The following is a 26,249-nucleotide window of genomic DNA, read 5'->3' on the forward strand; positions in this document are numbered from 1 at the left end:
TCTATCATTAACGCGCTTAGTATTTGCGCGTTCAACTTTTCTCTCTGCCATCATTTGGGCAGGGAGTAACTGCCGGCCACGGGCCATTCTCTTTCTTTCTCTCTGCCTGCTTCGCTTTTGTAATTAATGCACACTTCACCTCTCTCTCCACTAATATAATCACTAATCACAGTATCTCTTAACTTCTTTTCTCTCTTTCTCTCTGTGGGTTTTGCCATTTTGATCCTTGAAGTTTGAAATCGCTCCTGAACAAAGGTAGCCCTTTTGTTTTAGCGGTCAAGAAGGCTTCTTTGTTTTGGTTTTCAGTTCTGTTGCTTTAATTTTAGTTGTTCTTTTTGGCTCATCTTTTGAATAGTTATGTGATTTTTCTTGTTTTTTTGCGCCTTATTTGTTCAAAGCTCAAGTGAATCATACACTTAATGCATGGCTTTTAGGTTGATGTAGTGGTTGCTACTCTCTGATTAGTTACTGAGAAACCAAGGAAAGGTAAAGAAATTTATCAATTGTGGTGTTTTTGTTCTAAAAATGGAAACTTTCACCTGGTTTAACTGCTTTACCAAATGGTTCTGTTACACTGATCCGATGGGTTTCCATTGTGTTCTCAGTTCATTCTCCATTTGAAAATTGATAAATTTCTTTCTTTTTTCCTACATTTTTTGGGTTGATAAAAATTTTGGTTTAGTTTTTACTTTTTCTTTAAAAAAATAAAAATCTGTCTTAATGATAATTACGTAATGGTTACTTGTTATTTTGTTTTCTCTTTTGGTCATCTTTGATTCTGTTTTGACAAAATCATGCTTCACTTTCGTCCTTTTCTACTTTTCTGTTTCTGCTTTATCTCTTCTCGTTTTTCTCTCTACTAGTGGGAATTCAAAGTTTCGTCAATTTCTCTCTCTTCCCCCTTTTGTAGATTTCACTTTTAAAATTATGGAATTTATTTATCTATTTTAAATGGGGCGTTCTCTAGTTAATTTCAAATTTCTTTACATGGTTTTCTTTTCTTATGTGGCTTCTGCAAATTTTGAAAAGTGAAAATCTTAGACAGATGTGTAGTTTGCTTAGTTATCCAGCATTTTCTGGGTAGCCAAACAGCGATTTAAGGCTTTTTATGGGGGTGATATGAAACAGTCTGTTGGGATACATATGTAGTTGTTCTTTACTCTTTGTTTTGAGCTCTTCTATGGTTCTTCTTGTGGAACTCCATATAAAGGTAAGAATTTGAGAATCATCTGTCGCATATTCCTTTTGTTATTTCGTTTTAAATGTTAATCCGAACATTACTAAGTATAAGGATGTCGTTTTTGCTCTTTTTGAGGAAAACAAATCAATTTTAGTTTGTAGATCTATTGGAATCTTTCTGCTTCATATGTAGATGGTAACATTTTATGAACTGTGGAAGTCAAAAGTCTGTTTCTAATGCTTTTATTGTTTGTTTACAAAACAAGACACTTGTTTCCTGATTTTCCTCGGTTTATGTGTTCCTGATTTTCCTGTATTTGTTGTCTTCAATTTTTAATTGTTAGTTTTGGATTAAATTACATAATAATATTTCTCCAACTGATGTGTCAATTTGATTCATATCAAGGACAAAAGATTAGGACAGCCTTTTAAGCATATTCTATTTCAAGGTCACATGGAAGATTTTTAAATTTGTTTTGTTTGATTTGTTTAAAAGTTTTCTATGCTTGCAGTTCTAGCAAATTATGTAATACAAAATTCAATTAACTAATATCTTGTTCTTTATGTTCAGCTCTAAAGATTAAAAAGATCCTAGTTTTCTGTATTGAGGTGAAAAGGAACCTGTGGCTTCATGGGTCAGAATCTACGGTATTTGGAAAGTCTCTTTCTTGGTTGACTATTCTAGCAAATATTGTAGTTTCATGAGAGATCTTTCTACCAAAAGGAGGAAGCTTGTCCATTAATTACAGTGCGGATGCCTTCTTCATTTCCCAGCTAAGGAAATGGGAGCTTGTGTCTCAACTAGTAGTCGCAGTACTTGTAGTAGCAAGAGCAATGGAGATACAGTTCCCCCTCCTTGCTTGGGAATTGGATTCTGTGGGCAAAAGAAGACTAAAAGAACATTCTCTGATCATGTAGTTTCACTTCAGCATTTACCCTCCATACCTAACAGGATTTTCACCAATGGAAAGAGCCGAACTTCTTGCATATTCACACAGCAGGGGCGCAAGGGCATAAACCAGGACGCAATGATTGTATGGGAAGTGAGTTTCTTTCTTTCTATTAAAATTAGTATTCAATAATATTTGGAGGTGAATTGCTCAGCCATACTTTGAATTTCTGTAGGATTTCTTATCAGAAGATGTGATTTTTTGTGGTGTGTTTGATGGCCATGGTCCACATGGCCATCTTGTTGCCCGCAAGGTGAGGGATGCCCTGCCAGTTAAGTTACTATCATTCTTGCACTCTAATCAGGCAAGACAAAATGGCTCAGGTCAAACCTGTTTTAAGGGAAATTCAAAGAAGTCAGATGTTGGAGATTCTGAGAAAGATGGGTCCGCTGAGGACAAATTGAATTCTGTATGGAGAGAAGCGTTCCTAAAGTCCTATAAGGTCATGGACAAAGAGCTGAGATCTCATCCTAATTTAGACTGCTTCTGTAGTGGTAGCACTGCTATCACTATAGTAAAACAGGTATTATAGGAAGCATGGCCGATACTCTACATATTCCATTTCCATTCATTTAACTTTTGTCTTACTTTAGATTTTATTTTTGATTTTCAAGGGCTCCAACCTTTTCATGGGATATATTGGGGATTCTCGTGCAATTATGGGATCTAAGGATAGCAATGATTCTATGGTGGCAGTCCAATTGACTGTTGATCTGAAACCTGATTTGCCAAGTAGGTCATATGCTCTTACAGTTATTTCTTTTGGGAGGTTAGCTAGCATGAGTAAACTAACAGTTGATGTATATCTAATTTGTTACAGGGGAAGCAGAAAGAATTAAGCGGTGTAAAGGTAGGGTCTTTGCATTGCAAGATGAACCTGAAGTACCAAGAGTTTGGTTGCCATTTGATGATGCACCCGGACTAGCAATGGCACGGGCATTTGGGGACTTCTGCTTGAAGGAATATGGGGTGATCTCTATACCTGAATTCTCTCACCGCCTGCTCACAGATAAAGATCAGTTCATTGTTCTTGCCTCGGATGGGGTATGATTTTCATATCTGATTGCCTCGCTATTATTTCTGTTTCCATAGTTAATAGAGGATCTACATTTCTTTTATTTTATGAAAATCATAGCTTAGAAAAACTTCTGAACAGGAAATTTATGAGGTTCAAAGTGTTGCAATTAAGGCTTGTTGCTAACAAATGAATCTCTTTGAGTTAGATTCTGTAATCTTGCAAATAAGAATATATAATGTGCTAACATATTTTAAGTAAAGAAAGCTCTTCTTGTCAAATTTAGATGACGCTATAATGCACAGTATTAATGTGGTTGCTGGAGTTTTATGGTGGTTTGTTGTGTTGAAGCCTTAGGTTTCTTCAGTAGATACATGCAGTGGGTGTTCCATGATGTGTCAGGAAAAAAATTTCTACGATGCAGATCTATGTTTTGGTTGTAAATATCCCTTTTTTTTTTTTTTTTTTTTGTTTCATGTCGCACATGAATATTGGAGTTGATATGAATGGGCAATCTTTTGATTCAATCCATGTCTACATAATGGTCATGCTAGTTTCTAGCTTCTTGTTTTTTTGTGTTTTGGGGCACAGGCAATTAGGGGGTCCATCATTTCTTGATATGTGCCACTCTTGTTCTCATCCACGTACAAAACTTCAGAATCAATTCAATTGCATGGAACACCCCAAATCATCCTTGTCCTGAGAAAGAAGATTGTTAAGAGAAAGATCTTGGCTGTGGTGGAACATAGAACTGTTGCCTAGACAGCTAGAATACCAAATCTAATAAAAAATACAAATAAATGTTGGATAGTTATGCATTGTTGGAGATAAGAATCACCAGAACAACAAATTATTGGCAACCAAAGGTAAAAAGAACAATTGTTGTATGACCTCAGAGTCTCAGACTACTAGCATATCTTTATAATGGCTATAATGGCTGTTTCACTTTATGGTTTCCAGCTATGCATGTTTGAGAAGACTTGAAATTTTCAGAAAATGTTCATCAGAAATATAGCTTAGATGGGTAATAGTGAACTTTATGATGCATGATCAGATTTTTGCTAAGATAAATATGGTCTTGAAAGCCCTCAAGAAACTCCTCATGTGCATACTAGCAAAGATTTGCCATTTCCTCTTGTTAATGTTACTAAATGGATAAAACCAGGAAGTTGATACAACCAAAATTGCTTATGCCATTTTATGTTAAAGGTATGCCGAACTTATTATTGAATTTGATTAATTACTCCTAGGGCCCAGATTAAACATAACGCGTATGTGAAGATCTCATTTACATGGTCCACATCTGCATATAGGCCAAGAGTCAGCCGGTGATTGCAAAATGGTTCCTATCACATCCATTTTTATACTGGCTAGTCATCATCTTCATTTATTAAATCTGGTTGCTGAATGTGATTTACAAGATTAGGACACAAATCTATGAACAAGTAAATCCTGTGACTGGACTATCAAAAATATCAAGGTGTTTTGCTATGACAGAGATGATTTTTGAAGCTTAATGATACTTTCGTGATTTTTATTCTTGTCATTTTTGAGGATGTGATCCTGTTATGAGTTCTATGGTGTGCCTTACTAAATTTTTTTACTATTTTATTTTATTAATTATCGAGTACTAAGCTGGTATTGCTACAGGTTTGGGATGTTTTGAGCAATGAGGAGGTGGTTGAAATTGTTTCATCAGCTCCAACACGATCATCAGCTGCGAGAATCCTGGTGGACTCGGCTGCCCGTGAATGGAAGCTCAAATATCCTACTTCAAAGATGGATGATTGTGCAGTGGTATGTTTATTTTTGGATGGGAAAATGGACTCAGAATCTGATTACGAGGAACAGGGATTTTCGTCTGCAACCCTCCAGAGTAATCATTCTGGTAATGCAATTGAATCAGATGATGGCCAGAAGTCTGAGCCATGTTTGCAGAGGAATTTTACTGTCAGATCATCGGAAGAAAATGATAATTATGGAAAATTAGCAGTTGAAGTTGATGGGGAAATAGCGACCGGTGAAGATCAGGGTTGGTCAGGTTTGGAAGGGGTCACGCGAGTGAACTCGCTCGTTCAACTTCCAAGATTTTCTGAGGAAAGACCAAACACATAATTTCTTTTTTGGTAACTATAGAGCTGGAATGAGGCTGATATAATTGTATTATTTTGGCTTTTGAGCCTCATTAAATTTATGAAAAATCCAGGGTTAGTGGCATTTTGTTAGATGTTTGTGCAGGTTAAATTATTGCCACAGCCTTATGTATTGCTGTGCCTCACAGAAATGTTGTATAACAGCTTTCATCAAGGAAAATGAACTGAATCTATATAGTTGTGGTATTAGGATTTCTTTTGTGTCAAGATTCTGAATTTCCCTGCGTCCAGTGTAAACTGGTATAGTGAACTAGATTCCCGATGAGACCAGGTTTCAGTCCCAGAGGATGCTCTCTAGCTAGTCTATAAGTTGCAGATTCTGCTATGAAAACATAAAACTTGTAGTTAGTCAGGCAAAAAGATAAATCCTTTGGATTGTCCAATTAATTTAGATAAAGAAAAAGAACATAGACATTACAAGGACTAGGGGTTTTGTAATGCAGGTGATTGAACTGTTTTTCATACAGTATGATGATTCAGTTCTATGCATTTAACAAATATGGGACTAGATGTAATTTATGAGGTTGTAAATGTTAAGAATATTGTACTAGATGTTGTATTAAATAACAGGGTAGGCCATTATAGGAAAACTGATTTAAAATGAACAATTACTTGGGGTTGGACATCATTTTAATGTTTCTAGGATTTCTCATTTAAAAGACAAAACGAACTCAATTTCATTCCAAATGGACCCTCGTAAGAAATGGAAGTCTCTTCATTTATCCTCTCATCCAACCACAGTGGCAGCTATGTTTGTGTATACCCAGTTGTGTGGGTGTGCACCTAACGCGGAGGCACAATAAATTAAACCAAACATGGGACCAATTATTGGCCGCCAGAGTTGGACGGTAGGAAATCAAGTGTAAAAAAGCAGGCAAGTAAGTTAAAGCTCAAGAACTTTTAAGTTTAAAGCACTCTGAATATCAAACTAACACGTGTAGTTATCAACTAACTAAGAAAGGTACGTTCTCTGAGAACGATATGCTAGTACACTTGCAGAGGCAAATTTACTTGGCTAAGTCTACAATTTATGGCTTTTCTTTAGAGAAAATTAGCTCCATGAGCTATCTAACACACTAAAAACTTCCATAATTAGTATATATTTCCTTATATATCATCCCTCTATCTCTCTCTCTCTCTCTCTCTCTCTCTCTCTCTCTCTCTCTTGAAGCTTCTATATTGTGCATTAATTTCTGTAGCATATACGGTAGCAAAGTGAAGATGCATGATACTAAATCACCGCCAAAAGCTCACCAAACTCACTCGATTCTGAACTATATAAAAGGAGCAACTTCTTCCTAGTTCAACATCAAATAGCCTATCAATTTCTGCTTTTCAGCTTTCCTGCTCTTAAAAATGGTTTGCGGGAGTAACTTGTCTCTTATTGCTCTCTTTATCTTGCTTGCAATATCTGGGCAAGCACTTGGAGGACGTCACACCCCAAAGAAATCAAAGGATGTGGACGTGAAGCAACCTGAGTGGTTGACATCTGACCGCAGTTTTCTCATTCCAGGCATTGGACGGGAGATGCTGCCACCATCAATCCAGATTCCACCATATCTCAATGTTCCTGCCTACGATCCATATGTTGGTATTGGAGCTGGTACTGGCAACGACCTTCCAGGTGGTGATGACACAACCATCCCAAATCCTGGGGTTGAAGTGCCAAGTCCTAGCAGTGGCAGCGGCAATGTCCCAGCTCATCCATGAGCACGCAGTGCTGCTCCTTAATAAACAGTTACCCGGATGGATGTTAGATGCATGCATTGGGGTTTAGTATGGCATTTGTTTGTAGTTAAAATTTGTTATGGTAAGGAATTCAAGTCTATTAAGCTTCCTCTGCTTGAGATGCAAATAAGTTTGGACACATTAGGTCTGAGTCAGGTTCTAAGCCGATCCTAGTATCTTTCTAAGATGTATTATTCTAATTCTGCACTTGTAATGGATCACTTATGCTTATTTCATTTCTGCAGTTATGCATGTGTTCTAGGAATGATATGGATCAATAGTTCAATCACTCCATACTCAATATTAGAGTAGAGACGAAGAGAGAAACGAGAGAATTGAAAGAACAAATGTATTTATGTTTACATGCAAAAGCACTACCCTAAATAACAAATGAAGATGTAGCTAATTGATGAACATCACCCAGGGAACGAAATAAAAGAGAAAAGGAAGGTACCGTAGGCTGCACTATATTGTGTGACAAAAACTTGTATGCCTTTCATGCAATGATGCAAAGAATCCATGAATTCCTACAATTAAACACAATGGACCCATTCAATGCCTTCCACAAGACTGAATGTCCTATTAGCGTATGATATGCTAAGTGAGTAACTGAAAGTCAATTATCCATATGCCTTAAACTCAAATCATAACAACTTAAAAGTAGTGGCAGGTAAGCAATGAAAGCTAATAAGCATACATCAGCATACCAAAATAAAAATAGAGATCTGCAAAGCATCACAAATGGATTTGTGTAACTAAAGGCATTGGTATGCATCAATCAGTATAATGAAAAAGGATGTGGTTGATTGAGTTACAGGCGACATACTTGACACGCAAATATTATCAATGGGTGATAAAGACCTATAGTAGGAGACAAAGTCCTTTTAGTCCACTACTGCCAACTATATGATCACTTTTATTTATTTATTTTTCAATCAATCATGTTTCAATCAAGCTAATAAATAACACCAAATTTATGATCAGTTAAGCATTCATTTCCCTAATTAAAGAGATGTTTTCAATTAAGTTAATAAATGTTTCTTCCCACTACATGCTTTTTATTCCCCAATTTTGCATGATGAAATTGATTCAGTGCACGTGCTTAAATTTGCAGAGTGTTACTTACTTGTGCACATTAATTATAATATCTTAGATAATATAATTTACTCAATCTCTCCTCTAATGAAATCAAGGCTAGACCTCCTAGTAGCCTGAAAATCACCTAGTAATACAGAGAGTAATGGTCCAAAACCCCGAATTCCCCAATCCTTCCATTATACAGCCCCATTCTTCCTCCTATCACATCCAAAAAGAAAAACATCTCCTGGAAACCAGGCTAAAATATTTTCACTCCTTGCTGGAAACGGTCATCTCTATTTTGTAAACATCAAAAAGCATATTAAATCACAAGAACAAAATTTTCAAGAAATTGCTAGCTAATATATATGTATATATACAACCAACAAATAAGAATCTCATTTAATGCTGCAAGCTGGCCGTAGTTTATTAAGTTTTTAGGAGAAAGTTCTAAGCAGCTAGTATTGAGAGGTCGCGATTTTACTTATTTACATCAAGGTGAGTGAAGGACGGATAGAAAATCAACTAGAACACAAGATCCCAAATATTTTCATTCACAAATTGTAGGCAAGGTTCTACCTGTAATAACTTACATGCGACATGTCAATGTCTAATAACAGGAAGAGCACAGAAATGCTTTTGACTGCAAAAATATACATCTTTTCAAACCATCAAGAAAGATATTGTCAATCTAGAATCAATGTCTGAATCTAATAAAGCCAACGCCTGCAAATGCTAAAGAGTTGCAATTTCAAACTTCAGGTCTGGATGCTTCAAAAAAAGTACCCTGCAAAGTCATTAAGATATTTCCAGGTAAGTAATGTAAAACTAGGTGATACATGAACTATCACAGTGATAAAAGTCCAAAAAGTTAGTCACCATGGACAACTTGGGCAACCTCAAAAAATCTTTAAATTTCGATGCATATGCCAACATAAGTAGATGACAGGAGCTTAATTTTTCAACACACTGAATTAGGAACCAAATTTTTTCCTTAATCTTGCCCAAAAGTCTTGAAAAAAAAAAGGAAGAAGAATAGGTCAATAGAGTCACTAAGAATCCTTAGTTCCTCAAAAATCCAACAAATTTATACTCATAGTTAGCTCCACCTAGGGAGAAGTCTGTAAATTTTCCATAAGAACTTATGGTAAATGGTTGCATCTCTAGGCACTGGCACAATCTTATACATAAAAAAAAAAAAAAAAAAAAAGGAGGGAAAAATGATGGGTAAATGAGTGAAACGCACATAAAAAGAAGATCTATTGACTTACATCCTGGTTCATCATAAATGACCATAACAATAAAATCAACCCCACACCTTGCTATTAAACAACCGTAACAAGAGAAGTAATTCATATCATTTCCTGTAAAAGTCAAATATTTCCAATCCATGAAGCACCACATGTTCATAACGATTCAAGAATCCATTGGCATAATTATTTGAACTACCCTAGGACACTTGTAGCTTGTAGCTCATTTATGACTTCCCCTAACTACTACAACGAATCAACAGCATACGATTAAACGAATCTTGGAAGTTATGTTCACCCAACTACCACTCTGATAAATCAGTAGAGAAAAGCAAATCTTCAAACTGATATTTATCAAATGGTTAATCACAATGCGACCTGTGGATTAGGAAAAATGTATATCATCGTAATATGAGAATTCAAGTTTTCTAGCTCACGTAATTACTTGCATCTCCAAATTAATACACAAACATGAAGAAAGTTATAAGCTTTAAACTTTCATCACCTAAACCGGTTTCGGATTGTTATCAAAGTAAAATCTGGACGCATTTTCATAAATTGCAGTAAAAGAGCAAAAACAAGGAACTGGGTTTAGATAATTACCTGATTAAAAATAACATGCAAATCTAACAAAAATCAAATGCCAACCATCTTGAAGAGAATGAAGCAGAGAAATCCAAGGAAGATAAAGAGGAATAAGTAGTCAACAAAAACGAAGAACTTGGTTGATCCATGATTTCTCTTCTTCTTGCTGTAATTGTTCAGCTTTGGTTCATCGTCTAGTGATACAAGTTTGGCCATTGCATCAAAATTGCAGCTTTGATAGGAATCTCTAGAATCTAGGGTTGCAAAGGTAAGCAGAGATTTGGGGATCTAAATTTGGATTTTGATTCCTTTCCGTTTTCTGTTCTTTAAAAGGGTTGGTTGTCTATCCCGCGCGCTTTCTCACTTGCCCCAGTAACAGGTTTTCAGTTCAGGCCCACATCTAAGTTACTATGCTTTAATAATTCTAATTTTTTTTATTCCCCATTATCTAAAATCTGATTACTAAATTGTTTTGCTTGTATATAATACATTCTTTCAATAGAAAATTAAATTAAGCTATAATATGCAATTTTATGTTAATTCAAATATAATGAAATAATTCTTAACCCCTTAGTTTATATAATGTAAAAAAAAAAAAAAAAAATCATTTCTTTATCATTTGCAAAGTTGAAACAGAGTGTAATTTGTCTATTCAACTTTGTTATTTAGGAAAAAAAGAAGCGTCAAAATCTACCTTTTAGTTTAAATTATACCATGAAATGTCGACCTTATAGCCTTTTTTTCCCCCTAAATGACAAGTTCAAGTGACAAATATTGGACTTTATTTCAATTGAATCAACAGAGAAACTTCAAGTAAAAGTGGACAAAAGATTTTAAGGCTGAAATCGAGAAGGGATGAACTGAATTTTGTACTTCTTTCAAGTAATTAGTAAACTAGTGCTTCATATACATTCTCCCTTTTCATCATTTCAATATATCGATTAGCATAACCTTAATACAACAATGGGGCAATATTTGCCACTCCGTTCTCTGATTCTCAATGTGGATTTGACAGTGAGACTGTAAACATATGTAAAAGAAAATAATAAATACAGCTCCATGATCTTATTAGCCTTTCCTCATGTCCATTCTATTGAAATATGTTTGGCTTCTAGAAGCAGAGAGGTGGACATGGTCAGTCAATCTATAGACCAACAATTACAAATTCCTTCCCATAAAGTTATATGGCCTTCCAGTTACTCCTGCAAAATGACACCAAAATATGAGCAAAAGCATGCATATGCATTCAGCAGAAGGAATCATTTTTCTCTGTTGGATCTCTATTCCCATAGAACTGCATGGAGATATTATTTGGTAGAAATGAACATGCACTGAAAATCAAGCTCTGCAATTTTCTTTTTGTGAATACAACAGAGGCCATAGCATATAGATTCAACTAGTAGGTCCAAAACAAGCAGGAACAGTAGTTTCGGTTTCTAGATGTCCAGATTAAGTGGGCTTTTAAATAGTGTGTTTGTGACTGCAAGAAAACAGTTCTGGAAGGGAAGCATAGTTGTAATGTACCTCAGATGGATTGGTTGAAGAATTGGGATCTGATTCTGATGTTGCCTCTGATATTCGAGACTCTGATTTCTCATTTGAATAACTACAAAAACAACCATAAAGAAAACATTGATTGATAAGAACTAGTGAAGCCTTTTGAGAAGTCAGAAAATATAACAAGCATTTGCACTTTTTTTTGTTCATGGTCGAACCACATAGTGGGAAATTGTCGCAAAAGATCTTCATTATGAACAAAGCAGAATAGAGACCGAGGATACATATAGTCGGTCCCAACTAATTTGCGACTAAAGCTTAGTTGTTGTTTTCGTTGTGTCATGGTTCTTCAATTTCAGAAGTTTATTTCAAACCTTACCCTTTGGTTGCCAGAAATGCATAGGACAAGACAAATGAACAGCATAAAACAGAAAGATGACAATAATATTATTGTTGACAGTAAAGTATGCTAAAACAAACAGCAAACCCAGAAATTAACCATACTGAAGATTTAATTGTTCGCACAGGAGATTTAATATCACTACTTTTTTTCTTTATTTATTTTCTTTTATTGGATATGATACACGTGTGTACATGAGGTTAATAACATGAGATGCTTACGTAGAGAGTATGGTGACCCAGATGAGTTCCACGCAATCCACCCAAAGAAGTCTTTGCTCAACAGGGATAACACCATATGTAATCAAGTGAGCAAAAGGCCAAAGTTTCCATCCCGCCTGCCAAAAATAGTTTGCAACCAGATACCAATAAATTGAAGGAAGAAATAGAAATAAATAGCAAAGAAATCTTAGTTTGTGTTGATAAGTATAATCATAGATTGGCAAATGGCCTTTTCATTTGTGTATTCTCTCTCCTTTATTACTCAGACATGGTAAAAACAGACTTCAAAAAAAAAAAAAGTTTTAAGTCTCATTCTATGTCGGCAAACCCATGAACAGATTCTTTCAGAAAACTAACTTCAACACCATAAATTGAATTATCATCATGGGAAACACTATAATTCATAAGTAGTGTATATATGTGAAACCAGTTCTTACAGTCAACATAGGCCAAAATGTTGCTGTCAGTTCACTGAAAATATTGGCCGGTGACTCGAAACGAAGGAAACCCAACACTGTGAAATAGATGCTGTTCCAAATTGCTGACCACACTGTTTGGTCAAAGGCAACTTTGGCAGGGACCACCCACCAATCTTCAAAAGGAAAAAGAGCCTATAAATCCAAATAAACTATTTCAGCCACCCATAAAAAAACTACAAAAAAAAAAAAAAAAAAATGTGAACCATAATTAGCACCTCACAGAATTGGTAGTAATAATGAGAAAGTGATCCATGAAGAGTAAACCCAACAAGGCCAGATCTAAACATGCGTGTGCGGTCAAACTCAAAAATCGGTTTGCCTTCATAGCACTGCATATTCAGAAAGATATAACCAAAGAATCGTGGTTAAAGCATTGATAACCTTGCTAAGCCATTGATGGAAAAGAAACAACCCCCCCCCCCCCCCCAACAAAAAAAAAAAGCAAACTTACTTGTGCAATCCAATCTCCTATAGAGTACACAATCCCACTAATAGCCATTTTGGCTAAAACGGGGTTTGTTTTGAGAGCTTGTTCATATGCAATCCAATTGTGTTCAGGCACGTACCGTAGTACCTCATAAAGGGTCCATCCCTGAAAATTGAATAACCTTATCAGAGAATTCCTGAGCACAAAAATAAATTCTACAACTAGGAATGGCAAATTGTTCCTTGCTGATTGAAATATCAAACAAAACGTTTTAATCCTAAATTTCAGTCCTTTTTTTCCACTATTGATTGTTTACCCTATAGTCACAGAAGGAAATTTCACGTGGTGCTTGATAATTTGTCTGGAAACCAATAATCAGCTCAAGAAGAGATTATAAAACCTCAACATTATGAAAGTCTTAAGGAAAAATTAGCAAAATTTAATAACAAATAGTATTAGAACTTATAAGATTAATCAAAAGGGAAGTAACCATAAAAGAGAAAATAAGCTCTAAAAATTACAAACAACTAAAATCCTCAAACCTATCTGCTAAACTTAAGCAACATAATATCAGAAATTTAAAAACATCACTTACATGCCAATAATCATGATCAATAGTGAGCAACTTACTGACAGCAAGAGTCCCAAAACCCAAAACAATACTAGCGTTAATTGCTCTACTAATGAACTTCTCTTTATCACCATTTCCATTTCCATCGCCTTCTCCTTTCTCTTTGATAGAAGAAGATGAAAGATCCTCAAAATCATTAGACCCTGTAAAGAATGAAGGATTTTCTTGGTCCTTGAGACGACTATCCTTTACTGGAACTTCCCTGTCCTCTGTTAGCGACCCACTTGCCCATCTTTTTCTGTTATTTGTTAAAGGGAGCGAACTTTTTGATGGTTTGGGTTTTCTAAAGAGTCCGGTAGAGAGGAGAAGAGGAGAGGTGTTGGGTTTATGGGATAGTTCGATGGGTTTGGACAGTGGAGAGATTTTGCGAGGAGTGATAAAGTTAAGAGTAGCCATTGATATTAAATTGGTAAGGTTTTGATGAAAGAACAATAGGATCACGTTCACAAAGAACTACAACACAAGGGAATTTGGATAAAGGTAAGAGTTCCTGTACCATTTTCCTTTCCTTAAACACCTTACAGCTACAGCAAGAAACCGGCATGAGATTTTTCTTTTCTTTTTGGCTTTTATGAGTTAGAGGTTTTCAAGGTTTTTTTACTTTTTTTAAAAAAATAATTATCACATATCCATCTTCATAATTTCTTCCACGTAATGAAATAAAAAGATCCCAAATTTGAATAAAGATCCTAAATTTTAGAATAATTAGTTAAAAATGTTTGATATATTAAATAGTTTAAAGATTTAATTTTTCGAAATAAATTTAAATATTTAATTGATAGATACTTAAAAAGTAATTTAATCTATTTATTTTTTAGCTTCTTTTAGCAATATTAGTCTTGTAATTGTATTTCTATATGAACTATTGAATAAATTAAATTGAAGAACAAAAAAAAAGTTTATTAGAAAATTAATTAAAAATAATTTTTTTTGAGAAAAAAAATAATTTTCTAAATTAACCATATGAGACATAAAAGAAGTTGTATATAGAACATCTATAATAATTGGATACAAATCTATTCAACACTAATTTAGATTTTTTATATAATTAATAGGAGTATAATTATATAAACTAATAATTTTTCATAAATTATTAATTGCATTGCAAAATATGAGGCTAGATAAATAAAAAGAAGAAGTCAAGGGGGGAAAAGGATAACCCTTGTAAAAGCTAAAGGGTACACAAGCAGGAGACTTTGACGGGTAAACTTTAAAGCTCCCTCCTTTTCCACTGCCTTGTACCAAAGGATTACTGAATTGGACATTTGGAACCAAAAAGCCCTGATGAGGAGACTCTTACTGAGAACTCCCTCTACTCTTTCTGCAGTCCTTCACTCTTCTAAACCTCCCCTTCCTTGCAACAATGGTGGGTCTCTTCCAAGGTTGGGTCCAACTGCCAGCTTCAACTCAAATCCCAGATGGATCTTCATGTCTAACAATTCTCTTCCGCCTCCAGAATGGATAGACCCTTTCCTTGATCTATCTGATGTAGTCTCAAGTACCCCTCGAAACCTTGAGCCCTCTCCTTGGGTTCACCAAATTAGTAATCTTTTAGATGGGTCTTCGAACATGGAATCCAACCTAGATTCTTTTTGTCACAAGTTCTTGATCAAGTTGTCACCCAGTTTTGTCTCGTTTGTTTTGAGGTCCATTGAGTTACAGAAAAATATTGATGTTGCTTTGAGGTTCTTCACTTGGGCAGGTAAGCAAAAGAAGTACACTCATAGCCTTGAATGTTATGTTTCTTTGATTGATGCTTTGGCTATACATGGTGAGGTGGACAGAGTTAAGTTTGTGTTTAGTCAGTTTAGAGAAATGGGGTTTTTAATGACTGTTCATTCGTCGAATTCTTTGATTAAGAGCTTTGGGAGTTTGGGAATGGTAGAGGAGCTATTATGGGTGTGGCGTAGAATGAAGGAAAATGGGATTGAACCAAGTTTGTTTACGTATAACTTTCTGCTTAATGGTTTGGTTAATTCTAAGTTTGTTGAATCCGCTGAACGGGTATTTGAGGTTATGGAGAGTGGAAAAATTGGGCCAGATGTTGTTTCATATAATACAATGATTAAAGGGTATTGTGAAGTGGGGAAAGCCCAGAAAGCATTTGAGAAATTAAGATCTATGGAGTCAAGAAGCGTGGCACCCGATAAGATTACTTATATGACTCTGATTCAAGCTTGTTATGCAGAGGGAGATTTTGATTCTTGTTTAAGTCTTTATCACGAAATAAATGAGAAAGGTATGGAAATTCCACCACATGTGTATAATTTGGTGATTGGGGGGCTTTGTAAAGAAGGGAAACGCATGGAAGGATATACTGTTTTTGAGAATATGATTGGGAAGGGATGCAAAGCAAATGTGGCAATATATACAGCTTTAATCGACTCAAATGCAAAATGTGGTAATATGGGAGAAGCCATGTTACTTTTTGAGAGGATGAAGAAAGAAGGGCTTGAACCGGATGAAGTTACTTATGGGGTCATTGTTAATGGTTTGAGTAAGAATGGGAGAGTGAATGAGGCTATGGAATGTATGGAGTTTTGCAGAAGCAATGGAGTGGCGGTCAATGCCATGTTTTATTCTAGTCTCATTGATGGTTTAGGAAAGTTGGGGAGAGTAGATGAAGCTGAGAAACTTTTTGAAGAGATGGTCAAGAATCAATGCCCACCAGATTCGTATTGTTACAATGCTCTTATTGATGCCCTTGCAAAGTATGGCAAGATTGATGAGGCATTAGCAATCTTTAATAGAATGGAGGTTGAAGGCTGCAATCAGACAATTTATACATACACAATAGTCATAAATGGATTGTTCAGACAACACAGAAATGAAGAGGCATTGAAGCTGTGGGATGTAATGATTGATAAGGGTATCACGCCAACTGCAGCTGCTTTCAGGGCTTTATCAACTGGGCTCTGTCTATCTGGCAAGGTGGCCAGAGCTTGCAAGATTTTGGATGAGCTGGCACCAATGGGTGTTATTCCCGAAACAGCTTTTGAAGATATGCTTAATGTGCTTTGTAAAGCCGGCCGTGTCAAGGAGGCTTGCAAATTGGCTGATGGGATTGTTGATAGGGGCAGAGAAATACCAGGAAGAATTCGCACAGTTCTAATCAATGCCTTGAGGAAAGCAGGCAATGCAGACTTGGCCTTGAAGTTGATGCATAGCAAGATAGGCATTGGGTATGATAGAATTGGTAGTGTTAAGAGGCGAGTAAAGTTTCAGATGCTGGTTGAAAGTTGATTCTGGATCTAGATCTTAGATTCTGTAACACGTTCGGCTATTAATTTGAACAGTGCTGACTATCTTGCTCATTCTTGTCATATCATATTGAATTCAAGAAGAAGTTTGACATAACTGGACAGAAAACTGTGTCAGCTGTAGCAATTGTATGGACAAAATTTTTGCAGACAAGTCTGATAAATTGTCTTCAGTTGCTAGGAGCATTCCCCATTCATGTATTTAAGTCTCATGTTTCAGTTTCACAAAAGCGGTTCACACCTTAATGCTCCTCTGGAACAAGTAATGATGTCAGCATAACCATTGGATTGGTTACTATATTGTGAAATGGATAGTTATGCAGCATCAGGTGATGAAAAATCTACCACTTACTCAATTTACTGCATATTTTATGTACACTGTGGTAGAGTTGTAGGGTGGTATTTTCACGGGGCACTACATGTCCTGTGTACTTCAGCTGCAGCACTGTCACTTTCACTCCCACATAAAAGAAAACTGAATGTGTATGTGATACATTATCTGATATCTCTACACTTTAATCTGGAGGACAAAATTAACACAAATCTCTATGAGTGGCTTAAGCACCATGTTGAATTTTTTATAGAGCATATTAAGACGAGTCTTTCTTCATTCGGTTTCTTTATTCATATTCCTTTAACATGGTTTAAAAGCTGGAAGTAAATTTTCTTAAGCCATGTTGGCAATCTTACTTTTTGAGAAACTGCTCTATGAATTGCATCAAAGAAACAATAATAAATTCAAGAGATTCTGATGCTGGGATGAGATTATAGGGCATAGAGCTAACCTTTCAATTGAATAATGGGAAAGACCTTAAACTTTTGGTCAGAGTTATTTCATATATTGCATATTATGGTTTTCTTCATGAGCAAATTAAAAAAAATTGAAGAGATTCTCACTTTTTAACTGTGTAGGAAGATGAGTTCCTTTCAGTCGCAAATTGTATTCAAATTTCAAGTATTTCTACTTGAAGTGTTGCTTTTTTTAGGCTTGCTGTTAGCTTATGTGCATTTTTTTCTCAGATGACATGTTGTTGGTGCTAGTCTTGACTTGGTGTTAGAGTTGTGCTTTGCTTTAGGCTTAACTTTTGGGCCTTGTATTAATCTTTGAACCTGTATAATTGTGTAAACCTAGAAAGAAGATTAAGCACTTTTTCTGATGATTTATCAACAATATTTTGCAACTAAATGCTATATGCAAATGAAATATCTAAGGATTTTAATCCTCAGATTGATGTGCATTAATATTGCTTACACATTATTCTCTGGTGAAGCAGGCAGTGACATTTGTTTATTTTGGAGGCATTCCAGCATTATTAAATCATCTTTGGAACTTGATAAAATGAGCAACAGATTAGCATGCCTATATGGCGCGCTATTAGATATATTTTTTTTCAACCATAAAACTTTGTTGAAATGTCCTGGTGAAGATGGCATCTCACATTTATGGCATGGTTCTGACAAGTCTGCATCTTTTATCTGATATTTCTTGTTTTGAGATAGGATAGCCTTGCACACCAAGTGGCCTGCCCCACCCTTCACCCTCTCTCTCTCCCCTTCTTTTTCCTTTTATCTGTTTTCCAGTTTCATATATTCTCCCTTAGTTTCCCTTTTTCAGGTGCCCTGGGATATGGTATTAATGATCAACACTATTTTTTATCTGCAGTTATGGACTCGTTACTGATAATTATCACATAGCTTTTTGCCAATCTTGCTGAAAATTACATTACCATTTACAAGAAAAAGGCTTGTAGAAAGCCATTTGATTGGATAATAGGAATCTATAGACACTGCAATTCGTCAAGTCAATAGCAGTGTCCTGGGGCATTAAACTACCAAAGTTGGCTCCAATTAAATGGCGGATTGTGCATGATTGATTTCGGGCCAATCAATAATCACCTTCTTGCTGTATTTCTAAATTATATCCTTATTTTGCTAAATGTTTGATATCTGATTTGTTTAATGGTCTCCTTAATATATAATTAGCTAATTCTTTGAGTGGTCCCGATCAATAAGTATTGTTATCTGTTTTGAGTAGTCCCTGTTGTGATGTGTCCTTATTTGTCAACATAGCCAATCGACCCCGATGCCAATTTGCATTAGTACTTTCTCTTTCAGTGGCAATTGGCAGGGGTCTACAGGTGATTCAAGAGGTTGTGGGGGCAATATCTTTTGTTTCGCTCAATAAAATTTCCTTGTCTGGAATCTGAAAGTTAATGGCAGGTTCATAGCAACTTCAGCAAAGAAAATGACTAATTCTGATGCCACTATCTAGGTCGATGAAGAGGTGTGAGTGGATAAAAATTCTTGGAGCAATGACCGGACTGAGTTAATACATCCAATAATGTGCGGTAAGCATGCTATTGAAAGAAATCAGAATATCTTTTTTTTTATTATTATTGTTACAAAAGGGATTCTTATTGGCGACTCTGTGCGCAGGACAATGTACAAACAATAATCGCAAACTTAAAATCATCCCTAGTATATCAATTGCATCTTGCAATAGTGAAAGAAGTTGCAGATACTTCATTTCTTCAAGTAACTTATCTTTACAACTTGTAGCTGGACCTTTTGGACCTGTTGTCAACAAGAAGGAAATGACTGTGATTGGGTTATTCTTGTTGGAATTTATTTCCACCCACTTTTATCGCTGAAATGAAAGCCTGGAGCTATGTGGAGAACCAGAAGAGAAATCCTGGAATATGTTTGAAATGCTGCATTAAATCATCATTTAAGTTGGAACACTTCAATTATATTCATCCAATCAAGCAGAATATTATGTGCGCCATGAAGAGAATCTATTATGCATTGTAAGTTTCTGTATATGATGCACAATCAATTCAAGACAGGATAGTTGTTTGATTTCTCAGATGATTGGATATTTAGACACTTGCAATATTTGGATGGCTTATGATTATTGGGAACTAGGTATCTCAAAAATTGAATTTTGATGCTAATTGCAAGGTTAGTCAATTCTGCAGGGCAAGATTGCATAAGAGCTAATAATTTCTGAAAATAGTAGCTGTTTTGAGGGCCTGTATTTTTGTGATTAGCAAATAAGGATTGTGTGAAAAAAAAAAAAAAAAAAAGATTTGTGGCTTGAGAACTGAAAATGTTAAACATGTGGAAGATTGTGTTTTTAGGATCTGGCTGAAGCTGGTGACTTGTTGTAAGAATGGAAATCTCTTTTGGAACATGTGGAAAATAAATGGTAAGGCAGAAAAGGGCAAAACAGGGTTAAAGCTTTATAGATAATCACTGTTGTAGCAAGAGATTGTGGTGGTGTGTGAAGAAAATGACCTTTGAAGATCTAAATGATTACATTTGAAATTGGATGGTTTTGAGGCATGACAAAAATGAATCTGAATAATTTTGCTACTTTTAAGGGAAAATTCTGTCGTGGCACAATCTTCTCCTTCTAATATAGCTTGTGTTTGTGTTTCTTTTTCTGTTTTTTTGAATGATCAGAGTATATATTCACATCAATCATCACGACCAATCAAGATTATATCCATTTGCCAACAATTTTTTTTTATTCGTTGGCAGGCCGACGAAGATAAACTACACGACAAGGATAGTTCTTATATGACTTATGAAAATTCTCATATTTGAAAGGATTCAAATTTGAAATTTTTCGATTTTTACATTAGTGAAAATATCAAAAGAGATCACGCAAGTTACAAATAAATTGAAAGATGTATTCTTTATTATTATTATTATTTATAACTTGTGAGCAATTTATTTTTAATAAGTAACAAAAAGGTTTGGTTTCTTTTTTAATATTAATGAAATTAATAATACTATTAATAATTTTTCAGAGTAATAAATAATATAACAATCTTATTACTATTTTTTTTCATTTTAAGGGAAATTACTTTTTTATCTATATATTTATTTTGTTATTTTATATGCTTTATAATTTAATGGGATGTAATTAATATCATTAATGATGTATTATCTTTTCTAATAATTAATAACATTAATTATATTTTGATATATAAAACGTTTGAGTTGCTTTTTTAATAATTCACTAGTTTTACCACCCACGCGATTTTCAGAGCAGCGTTAAAAAAAAAATACTATTTGAACCTGTCCCAAATCTGTTTATTCACTATCCAAATCCAACAAAATAAGATTAGATTTGATCAGGTACCCGCCGGATCGGATAAAATTATCATTCATAATTACGATATGCGTTTTTAAGTATCATGCGAAGTATTTCATTAACAATAGCAAAAGTCGTGTATGGTATGACATATATAAAAAAATCCATACACATTATTAATGTATGTTTCAACAGTGATAATAATTTTAAAAATTTAACTAATTATATTGAAATAGGAAATTAAGTATTTTTTATTTTTGTGTTTATAATTTATTATAAATGATTGCTTATTTATTTAAAATATTAATGTATTACTTATTTAGTGTAATGTGTCCTAAGTATGTGGATGCTCTATTTGATTAAAAATTATTGTATCGTGTATATTTCCGTATTTCGTATCCCGTGACCATGCAACCTAGCTCTTGGTATATGAGATTACTTCATATACCAAACTAATCAACCATAGTTTTTTTAATTACTAATGAAAAATAAAATATATTTTTTTAAAATTTGTTTTTATGCCATTAAAATAAGAAATTAAAATTTTTTAATTTTACGTTTATAATTTATTTTAAATAATTATTTATTTATTTGAAATATTAATGTATTACTTATTTAGTGTATTGTATTCTAAGCGTGCGAATATCTTACTTTTTAAAAATTATCGTATCCGTAAGTTTCAATTTATATTTTTTAAATTATTTATATATTGTTTACTCATACTTTTAAGCGTGTAGTTTATTTATTAATCGTTTGTAATAAAAAAATAAAATTATTTTAATATATAAATGCTAGAGATAATTTTTTTTAGATAGTATTTTGATAAACACGTTATTTAAAAATATATAACAATTTATCTTCTTACAATTGTGTTTTATTTTCTTACAATTGTCCTAACTCTCATTACACGTGTCAATTTTAGATATCTATACTTGATTGTCATCTAGGGTAGACTTTCTTGCTTTTATCATTAATAAAATAATTAGCAAAATAACAATATCATTAATATTTCAATTTCTTTTTTTCTAATACCATATTATTGTTATTATTTTTTAATATTAAATATGAATAAAGAGTAAGTTATGAATTTAGCCGATCTTTCTTTACTATTACTTGATTTTTTCTTTTAAGAATTTTTGTAGGTTTTTTTTATATATTTTTTTTGGACCACTTGAAGTATTTTTAAGTTTAAAAAATTAATATTAATTATAATATTAAAGTTGATTATAATTTTTTTTTCTCCGTTTAGTTTTTATATTTAAAATTTTAATTATTGCACTATTTCGAGATATTTAATTTTAATTTAAAAAAAAAAAGAAAAATAATAGAAAGATGCCAAGCTGTCAAGAGTGGTTCTTGTTCCTGGACCCCTGGCACATTCTTCTCCATATCTTTTTAAATCAAGAACCTCTGTCTCTTGGAAAAAGAAAAGAAATTAAAAAGAAAATGATAATATTATTGTCATGTCTTGTGGTGTAGAAGCTATCGTACAGTTCCAAGATGGATCTTCAGCAATATTACGAGTAGTCTCATTGAGCTTTTCAAAAATACAGGGACAAATGAAATCCTCAAGATAATATAAAACACAACCGAGAGAAGGATAGTTCAATGAAATGTGGGGCTCCTTTTGTACATATCAAGCATGTATAATTAATTTTGAGAGATACATAGACCTGATGCCACACTAAACAGCAATATATTGGCGCCCACTTCAACTGTTCTGATACAGCAAAAATGGAACCATCCTTTGATATTATTGCCTGGTTTGATAATGTATCGGAGAAAGCTGGCCTTGTCCAGACGGAGACTCTTCGCCGGATTCTTGAACTCAACTGGGGTGTGGAGTATCTCAAGAGATGGTTCGGAGATATCAAAATTCAAGATTTGGATGCATGTGCATTGGAATCTCTATATACTTCTTTGGTGCCTCTTGCTTCCCATGCAGATTTAGAGCCTTATATTCATAGAATTGCAGATGGATACACTTCTCCTCTACTTACTAAACAGCCTATAACTACTCTCTCCTTAAGGTAGGTACCCTCTCTTTTCACACCCTCTTTTGTATCTTTTTAGAATATATAATAACATAACATGTGGATTGGAGTATATACAAGTCAAAGAAAGCCAACTTGAATAGATTACGAACCATTTGATTTGATTTCTTTTTTACACTTTATACCATTATCACTTTTTCTTTTCTTCTTTTCATTCTCTTTCTTGATTTTTCTGATTTAAGATTATTCTGATAATTGATTTTACTGGTTTCTGTTATTCTTTAGCTCTGGAACTACAGAGGGTAGACAAAAGTTTGTTCCTTTCACTCCCCATAGCTCCCAAACTACTCTTCAAATTTTTAGCTTGGCAGCTGCTTACAGATCAAGGTTTTAAACCAGAACTCTCTCTCTCTCTCTCTCTCTCTCTCTCTCTCTTTTTCTTATTTTTTATCATTTCTTGGCTTATGGTGTAAACTAATTATCCCGTTCCTTCTTGCTTATGTCATATATAGGGTTTATCCAATAAAAGAAGGAGGGAAGATCTTAGAATTCATATATGGAAGCAAACAGTTCAAAACAAAAGGAGGGTTAACTGTAGGAACAGCTACAACCCATTATTATGCAAGTGAAGAATTTAAGATCAAGCAAGAAAAAACTAAGTCCTTCACATGTAGCCCGCCAGAAGTGATTTCTGGTGGAGATTATAAGCAATCCACTTATTGTCATCTTCTACTTGGCCTCTTCTTTTCTGATCAAGTAGAATTCATAACCTCCACTTTTGCTTACAGCATAGTACAAGCCTTCACAGCGTTTGAAGAGCTATGGAAAGAAATATGTAATGACATTAAAGAAGGCACTTTAAGTTCAAGAATCACTGTACCTAAAATGAGAAAAGCTGTTTTGGATATAGTTTCAACTCCAAATCCATTTTTAGCTTCAAGAATTGAAGAAAGCTGCAAGAACCTAGAAATTCTCGATTGGTTTGGATTGATTCCTAAACTTTGGCCTAAAGCAAAGTATGTTTATTCTATAATGACAGGGTCAATGCAACCTTATTTGAAAAAACTAAGGCATTATGCAGGTGGGTTACCATTAGTGAGTGCTGATTATGGATCTACAGAGAGCTGGATTGGAGTTAATATAGATCCTTCTTTGCCTCCAGAAAATGTTACTTTTGCAGTTATACCTACTTTTTCTTATTTTGAGTTCATGCCACTTTATAGACAGAATCAAGATTGTAGTTCTGCTAATGATGACTTCATAGAAGATGAACCTGTTCCACTCTCTAAAGTCAAAGTTGGACAAGAATATGAGATTGTTCTCACTACTTTTACTGGTAAGTTTGTATGTTCTTGTTAATCTTTTTTTCAACTTTTCTTTTTCATGTTAACATAAGGAAAGGGTAACTTGAGATTATTATTATTATTATTTTCAAGAAATAAATTCTGAGGTTTCACTACACAAATTTTAACTAATACAAGTAGCTAATAGAGAATATTACCCATATTGTAAAGATCAGAAATGAAACAAAATGTCAAACAGACAGACCCAACTGAGCATCTGGGACATATGCTAATAGGAATGGACATATTGTCCTTTCCCATTTAATCCACTATAAATAACTGCAATTTATCTATTTGTTCTTTATTCCTCATCGTTGCTATGTTAATCCTAGGCCATGCCAAGCATTGATTTGAGACTGTCTACAGATGAGCAAGTCGATAATCTAATCCTTTTCAATGATACCCTAATCCAGTTTAGGAAAGTTACTGTTTAATAGTTAGTTATGAAACTGACATATATAGATATTTTGATGCAAGCTTATTGTAGTAAGGTCTAATTTTGTGGTGCATATGCACTCACTGATAGGTGCAGATCATACCTTTTTTTTTTTTTATACCAGGAATAAGGATTTGACTCTAAATCTATTGCTATGTCACGTGGAGATGATATTTTCCAATTTGTTTCAAATATATATATTATAATAAAATATCTCAGTTGATGACAACCCATTCTTTTGGCTTGTTTTTCCAGGGCTTTATAGATATAGACTAGGGGATGTAGTAGAAGTTGCTGGTTTCTACAAAGGGACCCCTAAACTGAACTTCATATGCAGAAGAAAGCTAATACTAACAGTAAACATAGACAAGAACACAGAAAAAGACCTTCAACTAGTGGTGGAGAGAGGGTCTCAGCTACTGAGCAAGGCTAGAGCAGAGCTTGTAGACTTTACAAGCCATGCTGATGTGGTGAACCAACCTGGGCATTACATAATTTACTGGGAAATAAAAGGAGAGGTAGAAGAAGGTGTTCTTGGAGAGTGTTGCAGAGAAATGGATGAGTCTTTTGTTGATCATGGTTATGTGGTTTCAAGAAAAGCTCATTCTATTGGACCTCTTGAGCTTTGCATTGTAGAGAAAGGAACTTTCAAGAAAATCTTGGATTATTTCATAGGAAATGGAGCTGCTTTGAGCCAGTTCAAGACACCTAGGTGCACAAGCAACCAAGTACTCTTGAGAATTCTTAATGTTTGTACCATTAAAAGGTTTCTTAGCACTGCATATGGCTAATATGTTCATTATTGAAAGTGGGTTTCTCCTCAAATAACACTCTATAACCTAGCTACTAGCTAGATTTCTTCTTTGTAATTCTAGATCAAGAGATGGAAACAAATTTTGCCATTTTCCCCCTCTTTCTTTTAACTTTATGACTCTGAAATTTTATGTTATATAACTTATAAAGGGACTTTCTTTTTCCTTTTTTTTTTTTTTCTATACTCAAATATAGATATTTTTTTATTATTTTGTTTCAAAATATAAGTCGTTTTGAGTATTTTAAAAAAAATAAATGACATTTTTTTTCAATTTCAAAAATAACTATTGATTTTGAGATAAATAATAATTTGGTTAAATCACACTTGATTTTGCATAATCTAAGAGAGTTAATTGATTCGTAAAAAACCTTAAACGACTTATATTTTAGAATTATAGGAAAATTTTTGTAATAACGGACTTATTTTTTATGTTAAGGATTTATGTTGTTTCAGTTTTAATTTATTTGTTTAAATCTGTGGAAAAGCATAAGATTATCCAGTCCTACCTTGTAATTTCTCCTTTAAGAAAAAATATCTTTTATTACTGATATTTACATAAAATTAAAGTCACGTTTTTTTTTTTTTTTTTCCCCTAAAAATCATAACGGAAAGTCATAGAAACTCACTTTCATAGAAAGCGAAAGCTAACAGCTAAAGATTCAATTCTCCACCATTTTATAGGAAATCAATTTTGGACTTATTGATAAA

General features: G+C 34.1%; 5 protein-coding genes and 1 long non-coding RNA gene across 8 annotated transcripts; 4 read left to right on the forward strand and 2 right to left on the reverse strand.

Moving 5' to 3' along the window:
- LOC105646972 (Protein phosphatase 2C family protein) lies at positions 1–5,483 on the forward strand. 2 transcript variants are annotated; one of them, XM_020684444.3, is made up of 6 exons: positions 1–255; positions 1,751–2,222; positions 2,305–2,652; positions 2,744–2,861; positions 2,950–3,173; positions 4,795–5,483. In XM_020684444.3, the coding sequence occupies exons 2-6, from the start codon at positions 1,962–1,964 to the stop codon at positions 5,257–5,259; spliced, it is 1,416 nt and encodes a 471-aa protein (XP_020540103.1). In that variant the 5' UTR covers positions 1–255; positions 1,751–1,961; the 3' UTR covers positions 5,260–5,483. The 2 variants fall into 2 exon arrangements, with proteins under 2 accessions (XP_020540103.1, XP_012088330.1); XM_012232940.4 differs by lacking the exon at positions 1–255 and adding an exon at positions 288–1,210.
- A 1,078-nt stretch (positions 5,484–6,561) lies between these two features.
- On the forward strand, positions 6,562–7,261 carry LOC105646973 (cell wall protein precursor). The gene has a single exon (XM_012232941.4). The coding sequence runs from the start codon at positions 6,654–6,656 to the stop codon at positions 7,005–7,007; it is 354 nt and encodes a 117-aa protein (XP_012088331.1). The 5' UTR covers positions 6,562–6,653; the 3' UTR covers positions 7,008–7,261.
- A 1,367-nt stretch (positions 7,262–8,628) lies between these two features.
- Positions 8,629–10,432, reverse strand: LOC105646974 (uncharacterized). The gene is made up of 2 exons (XR_001047510.4): positions 9,956–10,432; positions 8,629–8,889 (listed from the first exon to the last, which is right to left on the reverse strand). It is a non-coding gene; the product is annotated as an uncharacterized LOC105646974 (long non-coding RNA).
- Positions 10,433–10,793: 361 nt separating this feature from the next.
- On the reverse strand, positions 10,794–14,142 carry LOC105646975 (Peroxisomal membrane 22 kDa (Mpv17/PMP22) family protein). Its single transcript, XM_089719870.1, has 7 exons — positions 13,557–14,142; positions 12,986–13,126; positions 12,750–12,863; positions 12,493–12,666; positions 12,056–12,171; positions 11,462–11,543; positions 10,794–11,139 (listed from the first exon to the last, which is right to left on the reverse strand). The coding sequence occupies exons 1-7, from the start codon at positions 13,986–13,988 to the stop codon at positions 11,134–11,136; spliced, it is 1,065 nt and encodes a 354-aa protein (XP_089575996.1). The 5' UTR covers positions 13,989–14,142; the 3' UTR covers positions 10,794–11,133.
- Positions 14,143–14,778: 636 nt separating this feature from the next.
- On the forward strand, positions 14,779–19,773 carry LOC105646976 (Pentatricopeptide repeat (PPR-like) superfamily protein). Of its 2 annotated transcripts, XM_012232943.4 has the most exons (3): positions 14,779–17,181; positions 19,125–19,200; positions 19,289–19,773. In XM_012232943.4, the coding sequence occupies exon 1, from the start codon at positions 14,877–14,879 to the stop codon at positions 16,833–16,835; it is 1,959 nt and encodes a 652-aa protein (XP_012088333.1). In that variant the 5' UTR covers positions 14,779–14,876; the 3' UTR covers positions 16,836–17,181; positions 19,125–19,200; positions 19,289–19,773. The 2 variants fall into 2 exon arrangements, with proteins under 2 accessions (XP_012088333.1, XP_089575458.1); XM_089719332.1 differs by having other exon boundaries at positions 14,779–19,200.
- A 2,692-nt stretch (positions 19,774–22,465) lies between these two features.
- Positions 22,466–25,629, forward strand: DFL2 (Auxin-responsive GH3 family protein). Its single transcript, XM_012232944.4, has 4 exons — positions 22,466–22,984; positions 23,234–23,335; positions 23,461–24,284; positions 24,983–25,629. The coding sequence occupies exons 1-4, from the start codon at positions 22,689–22,691 to the stop codon at positions 25,516–25,518; spliced, it is 1,758 nt and encodes a 585-aa protein (XP_012088334.1). The 5' UTR covers positions 22,466–22,688; the 3' UTR covers positions 25,519–25,629.
- The last annotated feature ends 620 nt before the right edge of the window (positions 25,630–26,249 follow it).

This window comes from Jatropha curcas, chromosome 3 (assembly GCF_041381405.1).
Source record: "Jatropha curcas cultivar XTBG-Jc1 chromosome 3, XTBG_Jcur_1.0, whole genome shotgun sequence".
Classification (NCBI taxonomy): domain Eukaryota; kingdom Viridiplantae; phylum Streptophyta; class Magnoliopsida; order Malpighiales; family Euphorbiaceae; genus Jatropha; species Jatropha curcas.